The following is a 17,090-nucleotide window of genomic DNA, read 5'->3' as shown; positions in this document are numbered from 1 at the left end:
AGTTTGGCATCGAAGTAGACATATCAGTTATGTTGATGTCAAAATTAGCAAGGATAATTTTGAACCAATTTTAAGAAAAAAGGCGATTTGTGCTTAGAAAAGATCACAAAAATGTCATTTTAGTGTGATTGTGCTATAAGTCGTTATATGAATTTGCTCTGCCTTTACAAGGGTCCTATTCAATTATTTATACATAGTTTCAGCCGAAATTACATCAAATCAATCAAATCAGCAACAGTGCCGAGCTCGGAACTCGGGTCGCCGAATTCTCCTGTGATTGGTCAATGAGGCCGGTGATTATATGTCAATGTATTACCAGGTAATGATGACCTGTAAGGGGCTGGAGTTCGAGGACTTGGAATTGGTTGTTCCGGGCGGCGATGACATCAGCTGTGGCAAGTGTTTCTGATTGATAGGTTGATGTGACAAGAGGTAATCATGATATTTTTCTAAGATAACGGCGGGTAACTCCGACCTGGGAGTGTGGGCCGAACTTACGTTTAACTAAGGTAGGGTTAGTGAACTGTTTTTACCAGATCGGAGTTCGGATGTCAACAGTTATCCCTCAGGTCAGCTCTACCGTAGGGGGGTTGACCTCAATGATGCTTTCTCCAAGAAGTACATTTATGACTGTGACAAGTGTCATCTTTTGAGGTGGATGAGCTGTACGCCATTTATAAGTAGCTTCTTCAGCAAGCTTGGCCAAAACTATGTCGTTTTGTCTCCCAGACTTTTGGATTGTTGATATTTTTCCTCTATTTCTGGATGAATCGCCCCTTTCTTTAAATCCGATTTTGGTCAATCATTTCTCTTCTTATTTCGCTGATTTTACTTTCTCAGATATTTGGGTGATTTTCCTAAGTTCGTATTCCCGTAATCGAGTGAGGTCATTTTCTCAGTTTGTCTCCCAAGTATCCTTCTGTTCTTATCTGTTGCCTCCTTTCAGTTTGTGCTTCTTTTCTCAGTTTATACATGAGTTCGAACGAGTCTAGAGTTCATTCCTAGGGCAACCAGCAGGAACAGTCAGTCTCCTTCTCGACGAGTTCGTCTTCTAGTTGTAGGGAAGTTTTTACCCCCATTCCTATTTTCGTAGTTAACCCAATTGACCTAGGGCATCCTGTGATAGAATTAGGACGTGAGGGTTCCAAGGGAGCAGGTAGATTCAGTAAGGATGTTGAGGAGAGTAATTCCAGGGAATGGGGGACGAGTTCTTATAGGTCGGTTATGATAGGGGATGTGTTGGCCAGTTGGCGAGCTAAATACGCCATTTCTAGTTCGGTAGTTATGATAATACCAGAGCCATCTGACTGAGCTGACACTCTTCCTGAGGGATGTGTTGCTCTGAACTCGGCTATCTTCCAGGTTGGCCTTAGGCTTCCTTTTCCTAGGGTGATTCGTAAATTCCTTTCCTCTTGGGGCATAGCTCCCACGTAGCTATGCCCTAACGTGTGGCGAACCTTAGCTATGCCCTGACGGGTGACAAACCTTAATAGCCACCCTGTAGGACCAAATGGGGAATTCCGAGCTAAGTGTCTAGCAATTCAATTCTCTATTTACTTTTAAGGAAGACGGGAAGAGCTCAGGCTGGTGGTACACAAGCGTTAGGCCCAGGACGGGAGGTTCTTTGGTGTTAGACACGCCTTACTCAATTAAGAAATGGAAAGAAGAATGATTTTATGTATCGGGGGAGTGGCAGTTTCATTCTACCAAGGTGAATAGGGAGGACGTGGTTCCCAGGCTCTATCATTCATTATGTAAGTGTCTTTTTGGGTTTTAGTCTTTTAGCAAGGAGTATGTTTGACGAAGTGCTGACCTCATTATTTTTCTTTGTGCAGATTACAAGAAGGAGACGTTAACCAAAGATACTCAGAGACGAGCTGAGAAAATAAGATCGTTACCTAAAAAGAAAAGGTCCTGTAAGTTTGTAATCTCAGATTCGAACTTATACCGGGCCGGACTACTGCAAGTATGAGCTTCAAGTTGGCTCCATCCAGTTCAGGTAATATTTTGATCTTAATTCGTGGTTATAATTTCTTTATGCATATACATATTTTTTGAGCATTTCGTTTTTTCTCAGGTCATCAGGACGAAATGCGGGGCTACAAGGTAGCTAAGGCGGCGGCTGAAGCTAAGGGAAAAAAGAGAGAAGTCCCAGAACGGATGGAGAGCCATTCTGAAGAGGTAGAGGAGGAGGTTCTGTTAAAGAGGAACCTATCTGCGCCTTCGGCATCACTGAGAATTCCAGAGGCTGTGCCTTTGCCGAGCCTAGCCCTGTCGTCTCCCTTGTTGCCATCCTCGATTGCCCCTTCTGCTGTGGGGACCAGTTCTGCGAACTTACACGATCGGTGCCCAGATTTACAAAGGCCAAGCTGGGAAAGTTTGGTAGGACACAGACCAGAGATATTTCTGGACTATCTCCAAGCTCCTTCTCCTTCCAGGGGCATGACGTCGCGCTCACTTCACCTTTGAGGGAGTCGGCCAATCTACTTACCCGGAGTTGGGGTGAGAGAGAGCAGGGCTATCTGAACGAGATGCCCATTGGTGAGGCTTTGGTCATTGCTCAGCTCCGTGGCCACCGATCAGTTTTATACATGATGACAGTGGCGGATAAGGTATACCTCTTACTTGATTTTTTGATTAATTTTATAAATGCCTTAATGACTTACTTGATTTTTTATTTTTGATTTTTGATTTTTGAAAAACATGTGAAGTCCGAGCTGGACAAACTTATAGAGGCAAAAGATCAGGCCTTCAACCTTTGCAATAGCATGGAGCCTGAAAAAGCCCAGTTCGCTTTGAGGGAGAAGGAGTATGAGGAGAAGCTGAACCAGATGGGGATCGAGCTGAACTCCAGGCTCAATGTCGAGGAGAGACTGATGGAGGAGTTCAAGGCTTTGAGGGCCTCGGAGGAAGAGGCCAGAGCTTGGGCAGAAGAAGAGCGCAGTAAAGTTAGAGAGGCCATCCAGAAGGTACAAGAGGCCAACGAAAGGGCAAGGCAGGCCACAAAAAGGGTTGAAGAGGCTGAGGTCAAGATTGACAGGGCGGTGGAGGCCTGGAAGGAGTCCTCCGAGTTTGATGTGGTGGCCTAGGATGTGTACGTGGTGGCCCTGGAGGAGTTGGTGGGGCACATCAGGAAGGAGAGGCCTAATCTTGATGTGGCCTTTCTAGATGAGGCACTGGAGGGGTAGAAGGAGGAGTTGCGAAAGTTGTCGGAGTTTGCTGGAGTCCGGGTATTACCGGTAGCTCAGGATGTTGAAGATACTACCCTTGCCCCCCAAGACCCTTAGGCGATTTAAAAAACATTGGTTTTTTGGTTTTCTTAGACTTGCGATTTGAACTTTGTTTTGACTATTTATGACATTTTGTTTGGAATGGATAATTTGTTTATGTTCAGTACGGCTTTTCCTCACAGACTTAGCAAAAATTGTAAGAATGTTACAATAGTGTGTAGAATTACTTTGAATGAATTTCGCTTAGTTGTGCAGTACTCGCTTTCCGAACCAGGCATATACGTTGGGCATTTTTACTAAGTGTAGTACCACGTACGGCCTTAGCTCGTCCAACCGTGATGAGCGGGGCTCTATAGATTCCTTAGGAGGGGAGATTCCTTAGGAGGAATCTTCCACTAAGTGTTGCAGCACATACGACCTTAGGTCGACTTGCATATGGAGCAGGGCTTAATGAGATTCCTCAAGAGGAATCTTCCACTAAGTGTCGCAGCACATATGATCTTAGATTGGCCTACATATGGAGCAGGGCTTAATGAGATTTCTCAGGAGGAATCTTCTACTAAGTGTCATAGCATATACGACCTTAGATCGGCCTGCATATGGAGCAGGGCTTAATGAGATTCCTTAGAAGGAATCTTCCACTAAGTGTCATAGCACATACGACCTTAGATCGACCTGCATATGGAGCAGGGCTTAATGAGATTTTGACAGATTGCTGAGCAAAATGTTCAAAAGAAATGGGAAGTCTCTTTTTATTGATGTGATTGACGTTACAATGGAACTTTTTTCGTTTACTGGTAGTATTGCTTAAGGTGTTCGGCATTCCAAGGGTAGGGTAAGGATCTACCCCCAAGTCTTCTAGTTCATATGTTCCTTTTAGCAGGACCTTCGTTATCAGATAGGGACCTTCCCAATTCTGACCTAGGCATCCATTGCCGATCTCTCTTGTGGGGAGGAATACTTTCCGTAAGACGAGGGATCCTACCTCAAATTCTCTTTTTTCGTACTTTTTTATTATTGTACTTGGCGTTTCACTGTTTGTAAATGGCATTTTTGAGTTCGGCGTTGTTCTTTTTTTCCTCGGTTAGGTCGAGTTCCGTGTGAAGGGCTATGTGGTTCCTTTCTTCGTCGTAATCAGTTATGTGCAGTGAAGGAATGTTGATTTCTAGTGGGATCATGACCTCTGTGCCAAAAGCCAGTGAAAACGAGGTTTCTCCTGTGCTTGTCCTTGCGGTAGTACGATAAGACCATAACACACTGGGGAGTTCCTCAGCCCATCCTCCTTTAAACAAGTCGAGTTTTGCTTTCAATGTGTGCTTAATAATCTTGTTAATGGCTTCGACTTGGCCGTTTGCCTGTGGATGGTTTGGTGATGAGAAATGTTTCTTGATGCCAAGCTCTTCGCAGAAATCCGAAAGTCGTGCGTTGTCGAACTGTTTTCCATTATCCGTAACAATGGAGTGAGGTATGTCGAACCTGCAGATCAATGATTTCAACAAAAAGTTGGTTATTTTCTGTTCGGTGATGGTGGCAAGGGGCTCTGCCTCGGCCCATTTAGTGAAGTAATCCACTACGACGATGGCGAATTTTACACCTCCTTTTCCAACGGGCATGGGTTCAATTAGGTCAACCCCCCATTTTGCAAAGGGCCAGGGTGCTGTCACTGGGTTTAGTTCGCACGGTGGAGTATTTATGATGGGGGCGAGGCGCTGGCACTTATCGCATCTTTTGAAAAATTCAAGGGAATCTTGTCTTATTGCAGGCCAAAAGTATCATTGTCGTATGATCTTGTGGGCCAGTGAGAGTCCGTCGGAATGGTTTCCACATATTCCTTCGTGAACATTTTGTAGGGCATGCTGGGCTTCCTCTTCGTTCAAGCATCTTAACAAGGGCGTGGAATATCCCCGTTTGTATAGTAAATTATCAATGAAAGTGTACCTAGCCGACTTTGTTCGGAGCTTTCTAGCCTCTGCAGAATTTTCGGGGTATTTTTCGATTTTCAGGTAAGAGATGATCTCGTCTTGCCAAGTTGGTTTGGGGTCTTTTATCATAAGGACCACTTTATTTAGCTCGGTGGACGGTAGGGATATTCTTCCTATGGGAATGCTATTGAACTCCTTGATTCTCTCACTGGTGGCTGGGCGGGCCAATGCATCGACGTGATTGTTCTGAGATCGGGGAATTTGTTTGATTTGGGTGGTTTTAAACCTTTCAAGTTCTTTTTTTACAACTCGTAGGTAGTTGTCCATCCTATCTTCTTTCGTCATATATACACCGTTGACCTGATTCACGACTAGTTGGGAGTCGCTGTGTAGGATTAGGTCGGATATCCCTAGTCCTGAGGCCATCCTTGCTCCAACAATAAGAGCTTCGTACTTAGCTTCATTATTTGAGGCTTTGAAGTCAAATGGCAAGGCTTCACGGAACATGCGGTGAACAGGGCTGATTAATACGACGCCGACTCCAGATCGTTCTCTGGTGGATGAACCGTCAACCTAAAATTTCCAAGAGATTTCTTTCTGTCGTTCTTCAATTGGAACGTTGCAGAACTCAGAGACAAAGTCGACGAATGCCTGACCCTTTATGGAGGAACGAGGCGTGTATTTGATGTCGAATTGTCTAAGCTCCACTGCCCATTTTACCATCCGTCCAGAGGTATCGAGCCTTGTAGTGTTTGCCTCAATGGAGAGTTGGTCAGGACCTCAATGGGGTGTTCCAAGAAATATGGCCTCAATTTTCGCGCTGCCATCAGCAGGGTGAATACCAGTTTTCCTACAGCCGAATATCTGAGCTCGACTTCATGAAGTGCTTTGTTTACGTAATAAACTGGATGTTGAACGCAATTTTTTTCTCGGGTTAGAACGGCACTAATGGCGTGCTCTAAAACAGATAAATATTTTCAAGGCCTCGTCTGCCTTAGGTTTTGAAAGCACCAGAGATCGGGCTAATTGTGTTTTTATCTCGTTAAAGGCGTCCTGGCATTCTTTGGTCCATTCAAACTTCTTTCCACCTCGTAACGTGTTGAAGAAGGGTTTGCAGTGGTCCGTAGATTTGGAGACGAACCGACTGAGGGCTGCAACCCTTCTGGTTAAACTTTGTACTTCTCTGGGTTTGGTTGGAGGCTTCATTTGGATGATAGCTTGTATTTTTCAAGGTTCGCCTCAATTCCTCGGTTGTTTACAATGTAACCTAGGAATCTTCCAGAATTGACCCCGAAAGCGTATTTCCTCGGGTTCAACTGCATTCCATACTTCCTCAGTATATCAAACATTTCGGTTAGGTGTTGACAGTGGTCCTTAGCCTTAATTCTTTTGACCAGCATATCGTCAACATACAATTCCATTATTTTTTCGATCTGCTGGGAAAACATGGAATTCACAAGTCGCTGGTAGGTGGCGCCAGCCGTTCTGAGACCGAATAACATTACTCTATAACAGTAAAGACCTCGATCAGTTACAAACGAGGTATGTTCCTGATCCGGGCCGTACATTGGTATCTGGTTGTATCCAGAATACGCGTCCATGAAGCTGAGTAGCTCATGTCCGGCGGTGGCGTCCACCATTTGATCTATTCTCGACAATGGAAAGCTGTCTTTGGGGCATGCTTTGTTGAGATCGGTGAAATCTATGCATACCCTCCAATCTCCGTTGTGTTTTTTCACAAGGACCGGATTCGTGACCCACTTCGGGTATTTTGCTTCATGGAGGAAACCATTGTTCAACAGCTTTTGTACCTCTTTGTTGAGTGCTTCATATCTTTCAGGATTCAGAGGTCGTCGTTTTTGTTGCTTTGGCCGAGCTGAAGGATTCACCTGTAATTTGTGGCATGCAATATTAGGATCTATTCCTCTCATGTCACTGTGATCCCAGGCGAAGACATTGAGGTTTTCTTTAAGGAAAGCCACAATCTTACTTCGGGCGGAGGGCTGCAACTTGCACCCGACTTTGAGTTCCTTTGTTTGGTCCTTGGCATAGACTCGAACTCCTTCTAGTTCTTCTACGGGTTCTCAGCCTTCTGATGAATGCTCTACACTCATAATATTTATGCCACCTAATTTTTTATTTTGTTACTTTTGAGAGTGTTTTAGAGCTTTTTATTTTGTGTTTTGATGCTGTGACGTAGGTCGATGAAATTGAAAGAAATAAGCAAAAGTTGGTGAAATTGGAGAAAATTGCCAAATTATAAGACATCCAAAGTTCAGGGACTAAAGCGTAAATATTGAAAAGTTGTGTTGAACCTCGCAATGAAGATCCGAGCATGCTAGGAGTCAATTGATGTGGCGCCACCTATGCGGGTAAACGTATTTTGATATTTTTGAATTTCTTTCTCAGCCCATTCCAACCCAAAATCGTCCAATACTAGATGAGACTGTAAATACTACCTAAAAGACCTAATTAAGAGGGGGGAAACGAGCAAGGAAAACTGAAGCGGCCGGCAAGAACATGTGATTGGAAAGAGGAGTTTAGCCAGCCAATTGCAAAAATCTGGAGACAAATCAACGGCTGGTCAATACAATTAAAGAAGAGGAAGTTAATTGAGAGAATTTGGCAACAATGGAAGAAGAAATCGAGCGACAAAAACGAGTTTTTCTATTTCTTTTCTTCTCTATGTTCTTTCTTATTAATCTATTCATGTCAATTTTCTCAATTATGAACTAAACAATTATTCTGGGATGATGTAGCCTACTTGAGACATGTTTGGATTCCGTTATAATTATTTCAATTGATCTTTCCTTTTTATATATTTATGTTGTTTGTGCGCAATGCTTTCAATTAACTGGCCACTAATTGACTGATTTGTTGTTCTAAATTTTGGCGCTCGAGGGAGGCAAATTTAGGCGTGATCTAAGACAACATAACCTAGATTTCGTAGGTTTCGAGAGAAAGTGCGAATCTTTGAGGCTTATTTTAATTAAGAACCACGTGCTTGATAATTTTTATATTTTTAATTTGGAATAGAAATATTGGAATTAATATATAAAAATAGATTTTATTTGGCGCTTGAGAGAGGGAAATAGAATCACTTTAGCGTTCTTGCCTATAAATTTTGGAAAGATTGATAGAAATAGTTATACGGTTGAAAAATATTGTCGAATGTACGGTGAAATCATTTCATAGGCATTCATAATTTGATAAGAAACTTCATAATTTTCCCTCGTTTACTTGCATCGTTCATCTTATTTAATTTTAATTTAGCATAAAAATATTGACTCAAAATTTGATCGTCTAAATAAAGGGAAAGCTAAAATAATTATAGTACTCAATTGATTCGAATATCAATCCTTATGGGTTCGACATCCTAACTTTTTTACTATATTACAAAACTTGACACCGTACACTTGCGGTTTAAAAATCACGTTGCATAAATTGCGTGGTAAGTTTTTGGCGCCATTGTCGGGGATTGATTTATTTGAATTCAATTGATATTATTACCAATTAACTTTCATTTTACTTTAGATTTTTATTTCTATCGTAATTTTTATTTTTATTTTATTCTTTTTGTGTCTATCTTTAAGGGGTTCCTTGTGGTTATTTTCAATTGATTATGTGATGGGCGAGAAATCTAGACCTACTACCTGTTGATCCTGAACCCGAATGCACATTTCGCATTCTCAGAGGCATACAAAGAAATGAACGGAAAGCAATGGCAGAACAAGATGCTAGAGCAGCCAATGAGGATAACCAACAAAGGGCTTTTTGGAACTACATAAGGTCGATTGTCAATGACAACTATTCTGGCATCGCACGCCCAGCAATTGCTGCAAACAATTTCCAACTGAAGCCAGGACTTATACACATGGTGCAGCAGAATCAGTTTGGGGGAGCTCCAACAGAAGACCCAAATGCTCATTTGGAGACCTTTCTGGAGATCTGTGATACAGTGAAAATGAATGGCGTTACTGAAGATGCAATCCGACTTCGCCTATTTTCCTTTTCCCTAAGAGACAAAGCTAAGGCATGGTTCCAATCATTGCCGTATGGATCCATCACAACTTGGGAGGGGTTAGCGCAGAAGTTTCTTACAAAATTCTTTCCACTTTCGAAGGCAGCGCAATTACGGAGTGAAATTGGACAATTTCGACAATTACACTTTGAACCATTCTATGAGGCATGGGAGAGATATAAAGATCTATTCAGAAGATGTCCTCAGCTTGGTTACCTGGATTGGTTGCAGATACAAACCTTCTACAACGGTTTGAATGGACAGACACGGATAGTGGTAGATTCTACAGAAGGGGGTGCACTATTATCCAAAACTCCAAATGAGGCTTATGCATTATTGGATGAGATAGCTACTAATAGCTATCAATGGCCGAGTGAGCGTTCAAGTGCAAAGAAAATTGCTGGCCTTTATGAAGTAGATCCTATTACCGCCCTTGCAGCTCAAATGTCATCTCTTACTAATCGAATAGCTGCATTGACTTTACATGGATCACAAAAGAAATCAGAATCTATTATGGCTACATCCACTACATACCAAAAAGTTGAAAGGGAGAATGAATAACTTCAGTATGTGAAGGATCGGAATTTCAATCAAAAGGAAACTACTCAGGAAACAACTACTATCAGGGGTTCAATAATCAAGCGTTTGAGCAAAAGCCATCACTAGAAGATATTTTAAGAACTTTCATTTCGGAGACCAGATCGAGGTTCAACAAAGATGAGGCAAGACTTAACAGCATTAAGACACATATGACCAACTTGGTGGCTACAGTGAAGAATTTGGAGGTACAGATTGGTCAGATAGCAACTGCAATACAGTCTCAACAAAAAGGACAATTTCCCAGTGACACAGAGGTTAACCCACGAGAACACTGCAATGCTATCACCTTAAGAAGTGGTAAAGCAGTTGAAGAACGCAAGCTTAGAGAGGTTGGGGTACCTACATCGGATCCCATTCTTGCAAGGGAAAAGCATACTGAAGGGCAGAAAACTGAAGTAGAGGCAACAAAGAAGATCTATAAGCCTTACTCAATTTCATTTCTGGACAACCCACCTATCTTGAAGCCCGCACTACAATTCCCACAGAGGTATTTGACGAAGGAGTTTGATGAAAAAATCGCAAAGTTTCTAGAGGTCTTCAAGAAAATCCACATCAACATTCCCTTTGCAAAAACCTTTGCCCAAATGCCTAACTATGCAAAGTTCTTAAACGAAATAATGTCAAAGAAGAGAAATTTGGAGGAATTTGAGACTGTTAAGCTGACAGAGGAGTGTAGTGCCATACTTCAGAAGAAGCTCCCTCACAAATTGAAAGATCCGGGCAGCCATTTGATAGGGCACTATGTGACCTTGGAGCTAGCATAAACTTGATGCCCTTATCAGTGTTCAAAAAGTTGGGTCTTGGAAAAGTAAATCCTACATCCCTTACCTTACAATTGGCAGATAGATCGATCACATATCCCAAAAGTATTATTGAAGATGTGTTGGTGAAGGTTGATAAGTTCATCTTTCCAGTGGACTTTGTAGTATTAGACATGAAGGAGGATGAGAAAGTACCATTGATTCTTGGCTGACCTTTCTTGGCTACTGGAAGAGCATAGATTGATGTGCAAGAAGGAAAGTTGACATTACGAGTTAATGAAGAACAAGTAACTTTCAACATCCATCAAGAAAAGAAAGCCCCAGAAAAAGAAAAAGTTGACACTTGCAAAATGATCCAATCAGCTGAAGTAATTGTAGGAAACGGAGAAAAAAGGAAATTATTTTATGATCCGTTGGTGCAATACATGGTAATTAATTACTCAATAAGGGATGCATCTACTAATGGTAATGACTTAGAAATGGAGAAAGCAGTGGATTTCATCTTAGCTCAAGAAGCTGACCCACCTGAAAAAAAAAGAGCTATGTAGATAGGCGTTTGAAACCTTCAAACATTGCCAAACCAAAAGAGGTCTTGAAAGCCATACCAAGGTCAAAACAGCCTAAGTTTGTTCACTATCTTATAATGAATGAGAATACAAAGTCGAAGATAAAGTTCAGAAACAAGAGAAATGTGCCACCTGAGGATCCACCGTAGGGGTTGCAGTTGAGTCGAGCTACTGACTATAAAGAAGCGCTTATTGGGAGGCAACCCAAGCGTTCTTACCTTTTCACTTATTTTATTTTATTTTAATTGTTTTGAATTATAGGAGAGTTTATTTCATTTCAATTTTTTTTTATATAGGAATTCATCAGCACTACCTCGTCTCCCTTAGGTCTTTGAGCAGTCTAGTTGGTTATCAGATGTTCGAGTTAAGTAACACTTGTTCCATGAATTTAATATCTACATTTTGAATTTTCAGAAACTTGACATCGTGGAACAAACAAACTAATTGACGAAGAGTAACTGGATAAATATCAAGTTTGGGGGAGAAACTAGAAAAAGTATCAATCAAGTCCAGCATTATAGCACCAGACTATCATTGGCAATTCAGACAATTCAGGGAAGTTTTCCTCCTTTTCTTTTAATTTTACATTGGGGACAATGTTTAGTTTAAGTTTGGGGGTGTATCATAAATTTTCTAATTGATTTTCCAATTGCATACATATTTTTTTATTTTGTGTATTTTGTGTGATTTGTGTGCAATTTTTTTTTTAATTTTCTTATTAGGGTGCACTGTTAAAAAATAAATTAAAAAAATCATTTTGTGTTTTGCGTGCTTGTGTGAGTTAGATAGCCTTGCCGATATTGATTTGTGTAACTGAGAATATGCGTAGATTTATGGGTTATAGATAAGTTATGTGTTTGAGTTAGATTTTTGCTTATTTATGTAAAACGAAAATTATTTTTGCACATGAGTTGATTGTGGCGTTGTGCATGAGTAGGTTGATTCATGTTTATAGGGTGGATTAGAGAATTTAGATGCTAAGCCTAAACAACCTTTGAACATCATATTACCTTTAAACTAAATATAGGATGTTTGGTAGATTAAGCTGTTGTAGGGAAATTTGGAGATATATGTGGATTCTGTGTGTGCTAAATTTTGTATGGATTGTTTGAGACTAATAGGATGAAAATTGGGTGAAAACCTCAAGTTAGAGGTCGATTTTCGAGAATTGGTGTTTAATAAGGGCTATTGCACTAATCTTTGCATAAAAAAAAAAGATCCCAATGAGAACAACTTTAATAACCTCATTGTAAATCCTCTCTTCGTAGCCTTTATGACTCGAGTGATTAAGCCTGTAAGGATTTAAAATCTGGTGCCCTAAAGTCGTCTGATTTGGAAGTTATCGGCCTAAAGCTCGCTACGGAGGTCATTTAGAAAGCTTAAGGGAGTGACGTCCACACAAAGGGTGTTTAAAGAATAAATTTATATTTGAAAAAAAAAATAAAGAAAAGAAATTTGATATCACATACCTTGATTAAGCCCCGAACACTAGTTTTAGAGGATTAGGCCTTTGATGAGAGGTTAGTAACTTGGTTGATTCTGGGAGGTTGAAGCAGTCAAAAATAAGGAGAATCATCATCTGTTGATATGTTGAACTGCAATAGTGAAATCTAACCAAACTTGAGCGGTGTAAGAAATTAGTATTGAAAAATTAACTTTATAATATACCTTGGGAAGAGAAAAGAAAACAAGTTTGAGGGTGTGTGAATCCCACGAGTGAGGCAAGGAAATATTTAACTTTTAAGGTCGGGAATTGGGTCAATTTATTATTGTACAGCGTTGCGCTTAACTCTCCACACACACACCTGGTTGCATTGAATAGGCGAGAATTTGACTTGTGCATTATAGCTTTTTGAAGTAATTCATGAATTTGACGCTATGTTTTTAATCTTGAGCTATAAAGGCAAGGTGTCTAACATAACGTGTCTTTTAAGTGATTTTGTTTGTTTTAGTTGTGCTTGTGTACTTGTTAATGATTTTCTTTAGTTTGGTGTTTGCTCGAGGACAAGAGTTTGGGGGTATTTGATGAGTGCTTTACACTCATAATATTTAAGCCACCTAATTTGTTATTTTGTTACTTTTGAGAGTGTTTTAGAGCTTTTTATTTTGTGTTTTGATGTTGTGACATAGGTCGATGAAATGGAAAGAAATAAGCAAAAGTTGGCGAAATTGGAGAAAACTGCCAAATTATAAGACATCCAAAGTTCGGGGACTAAAGTGCAAATATTGAAAAGTTGTGTTGAACCTCGCAATGAAGATCCGAGCATGCTAGGAGTCAATTGGGTGAAAAAAGATGTCAAAAGGATCAAATTTAGTCAAAATATGATCACAAATCAAATTCCAACCGAAAAGTTGTACTCCGAAATTTCAGCCTCACATTGAAACTCATTTTGACATAGCAAACGATCGAAGTGGAGAATAATATTTGAAGAAAAACTGTACCTCTTTGAGTTAGCTTTCTAACGAGCTTTGAATCACCTCAATTGAACATCGGACGAGAAAATTATGCTAAAAATACTGAAGGACGTGTAGAAGGAATTTTTCACCCGAACCGGGCGCCGTGGCGTCAATGAATCTGAATTTTACAGTAAGGGCAGTGCCGTGGCGCCACCTATGCGGGTAAACGTATTTTGATATTTTTAGATTTCTTTCTCAGCCCATTCCAACCCAAAATCGTCCAACACTTGATGAGACTATAAATACTACCTAAAAGAGCTAATTAAGAGGGGGGAAATGAGCAAGAAAAACTGAAGCGGCCGGCAAGAACACGTGATTGGAAAGAGGAGTTTAGCCAGCCAATTGCAAAAATCTGGAGACAAATCCATGGCTGGTCAATACAATTAAAGAAGAGGAAGTTAATTGAGAGAATTTGGCAACAATGGAAGAAGAAATCGAGCGACAAAAAACGAGTTTTTCTATTCCTTTTCTTCTCTATGTTCTTTCTTATTAATCTATTCATGTCAATTTTCTCAATTATGAACTAAACAATTATTCTAGGGATGATGTAGCCTACTTGAGACCTATTTGGAATCCGATATAATTATTTCAATTGATCTTTCCTTTTTATTTATTTATGTTGTTTGTGCGCAATGCTTTCAATTAACTGGCCACTAATTGACTGATTTGTTGTTCTAAATTTTGGCGCTTGAGAGAGGCAAATTTAGGCGTGATCTAAGACAACATAACCTAGATTTCGTAGGTTTCGAGAGAAAGTGCGAATCTTTGAGGCTTATTTTAATTAAGAACCACGTGTTTGATAATTTTTATATTTTTAATTCAGAATAGAGATATTGGAATTAATATATAAAAATAGATTTTATTTGGCGCTCGAGAGAGGGAAATAGAATCACTTTAGCGTTCTTGCCTATAAATTTTGGAAAGATTGATAGAAATAGTTATACGGTTGAAAAATATTGTCGAATGTACAGTGAAATCATTTCCTAGGCATTCATAATTTGATAAGAAACTTCATAATTTGCCCTCATTTAGTTGCATCATTCATCTTATTTAATTTTAGTTTAGCATAAAAATATTGACTCAATATTTGATCGTCTAAATAAAGGGAAAACTAAAATAATTATAGTACTCAATTGATTCGAATATCAATCTTTATGGGTTCGACATCCTAGCTTTTTTACTATATTACAAAACTTGACACCGTACACTTACGGTTTAAAAATCACGTTGCATAAATCGTGTGGTACCTTCGATCCTGGTCCGTGGGGTCTAAGGGAATGAGTTCGGATTCCCATATGTTTGCCATATGTACCCCCGGGGAGCTGCGTTGATGGCTGGCACAGGTATTCTATTGGCATCTTTGGCGAGCTCCCTGTTTGGCCCATTCCAACCCAAAATCGTCCAACACTTGATGAGACTATAAATACTACCTAAAAGAGCTAATTAAGAGGGGGGAAATGAGCAAGAAAAACTGAAGCGGCCGGCAAGAACACGTGATTGGAAAGAGGAGTTTAGCCAGCCAATTGCAAAAATCTGGAGACAAATCCATGGCTGGTCAATACAATTAAAGAAGAGGAAGTTAATTGAGAGAATTTGGCAACAATGGAAGAAGAAATCGAGCGACAAAAAACGAGTTTTTCTATTCCTTTTCTTCTCTATGTTCTTTCTTATTAATCTATTCATGTCAATTTTCTCAATTATGAACTAAACAATTATTCTAGGGATGATGTAGCCTACTTGAGACCTATTTGGAATCCGATATAATTATTTCAATTGATCTTTCCTTTTTATTTATTTATGTTGTTTGTGCGCAATGCTTTCAATTAACTGGCCACTAATTGACTGATTTGTTGTTCTAAATTTTGGCGCTTGAGAGAGGCAAATTTAGGCGTGATCTAAGACAACATAACCTAGATTTCGTAGGTTTCGAGAGAAAGTGCGAATCTTTGAGGCTTATTTTAATTAAGAACCACGTGTTTGATAATTTTTATATTTTTAATTCAGAATAGAGATATTGGAATTAATATATAAAAATAGATTTTATTTGGCGCTCGAGAGAGGGAAATAGAATCACTTTAGCGTTCTTGCCTATAAATTTTGGAAAGATTGATAGAAATAGTTATACGGTTGAAAAATATTGTCGAATGTACAGTGAAATCATTTCCTAGGCATTCATAATTTGATAAGAAACTTCATAATTTGCCCTCATTTAGTTGCATCATTCATCTTATTTAATTTTAGTTTAGCATAAAAATATTGACTCAATATTTGATCGTCTAAATAAAGGGAAAACTAAAATAATTATAGTACTCAATTGATTCGAATATCAATCTTTATGGGTTCGACATCCTAGCTTTTTTACTATATTACAAAACTTGACACCGTACACTTACGGTTTAAAAATCACGTTGCATAAATCGTGTGGTACCTTCGATCCTGGTCCGTGGGGTCTAAGGGAATGAGTTCGGATTCCCATATGTTTGCCATATGTACCCCCGGGGAGCTGCGTTGATGGCTGGCACAGGTATTCTATTGGCATCTTTGGCGAGCTCCCTGTTTCCTTTGACTTCCCCCACACCATGGAGTGTGGGGAACTTGATGGAATAGTGATATAGGGAAAGTGTTGCTCTTAGGCTGAAGAGTAGGGGCTGTCCCATCGTAGCGTCATAAGAGGAGGGGGTGTCGAACACCACAAGCATGGAGTTCGTCTTCAACTGCCGAGGTGCTGATCCAGACTCAACTTTGAGTTTGATTGATCCTTTGGCAGAAGTCAAGGCTCCACTTAATCCTAGAACTATATTTGGGTATGGTAGAAGAAAGTTAGCAGGGATACCCATCCATTTAAGGGTGTGGCTAAATAGGATGTTCATAGAGCTTCCTGTGTCCACCAAGACTTTGGGGATGGTTACCCCAGCTACAGGCAACGAGATTACCATAACTCCGTGGTAAGGGTGTGGGTCCGTCTCCTTCTCGTCAAAAGATAGTTGCTCGTCTGTGGCTTTTTTGATATTCTTTTCCGTTATGCTTATCACCAAGATACCTGCAACGATTGGTCTCTTTGGTTTCGCTTCCTTGGCTTGTGTGTTCGTCCTACTCCTCAGCATGTTGACTTGTGGCCTTGGCAGGTCGACATTGCAGGCCCTTGCAGTAGCTTGATCCCCTTAGATAATTCCAGTCCCGTAAGGGGTGGGAAATTTCATGTAATAATGATAAATCCTTGGACCGTCCTCGTGTACTGACCACCAGAATCTCGTTTTGGGTCTTAGTCCTGCTAATACGGTCATGAGTGCCGCATCGTCAGATATTTTTTCCACTTCCATGGATTGCTTATTGAACCTACTCAGATAGCTTTTAAGGGATTCACTTCTTCCCTGCTTGATGCTCACTAGACGTTCTTTGGATGTAGTTCTAGCCTTTGAGCCCATCAACTGGGCTAAGAATGCCATGGCTAGGTCATTTCAATCTTTTACCGACCTTTCGTATAGTCTCCTAAACCATCTTTGGGCTTTGTCTCCTAGAGTCGGGGGAAATGC

The 17,090-nt window shown here is 40.2% G+C and overlaps 1 protein-coding gene across 1 annotated transcript; it reads right to left on the bottom strand.

Moving 5' to 3' along the window:
• Window positions 1–4,261: 4,261 nt before the first annotated feature.
• On the bottom strand, window positions 4,262–5,578 carry LOC111365541 (uncharacterized protein K02A2.6-like). The gene is made up of 2 exons (XM_022986097.1): window positions 5,169–5,578; window positions 4,262–4,955 (listed from the first exon to the last, which is right to left on the bottom strand). Exons 1-2 carry the CDS (start codon window positions 5,576–5,578, stop codon window positions 4,262–4,264), a joined length of 1,104 nt encoding a protein of 367 aa, XP_022841865.1.
• Window positions 5,579–17,090: the final 11,512 nt, after the last annotated feature.

This window comes from Olea europaea, chromosome 17 (assembly GCF_002742605.1).
Source record: "Olea europaea var. sylvestris chromosome 17, O_europaea_v1, whole genome shotgun sequence".
Taxonomy (NCBI): Eukaryota; Viridiplantae; Streptophyta; class Magnoliopsida; order Lamiales; family Oleaceae; genus Olea; species Olea europaea.
The sequence above is the reverse complement of the archived record's forward strand: the minus strand, read 5'-3'. Positions and strand labels throughout refer to the sequence as shown.

Bases quoted from the DNA above. Each gene is read 5' to 3' on its own strand.
- LOC111365541 (XM_022986097.1), bottom strand. From the start codon at position 5,578: ATGGCCTCAGGACTAGGGATATCCGACCTAATCCTACACAGCGACTCC. The intron at 4,956-5,168 runs GTACACTTTCAT...ATTTTTCAAAAG, and splicing joins CTCCGAACAAAGTCGGCTAG to ATGCGATAAGTGCCAGCGCC.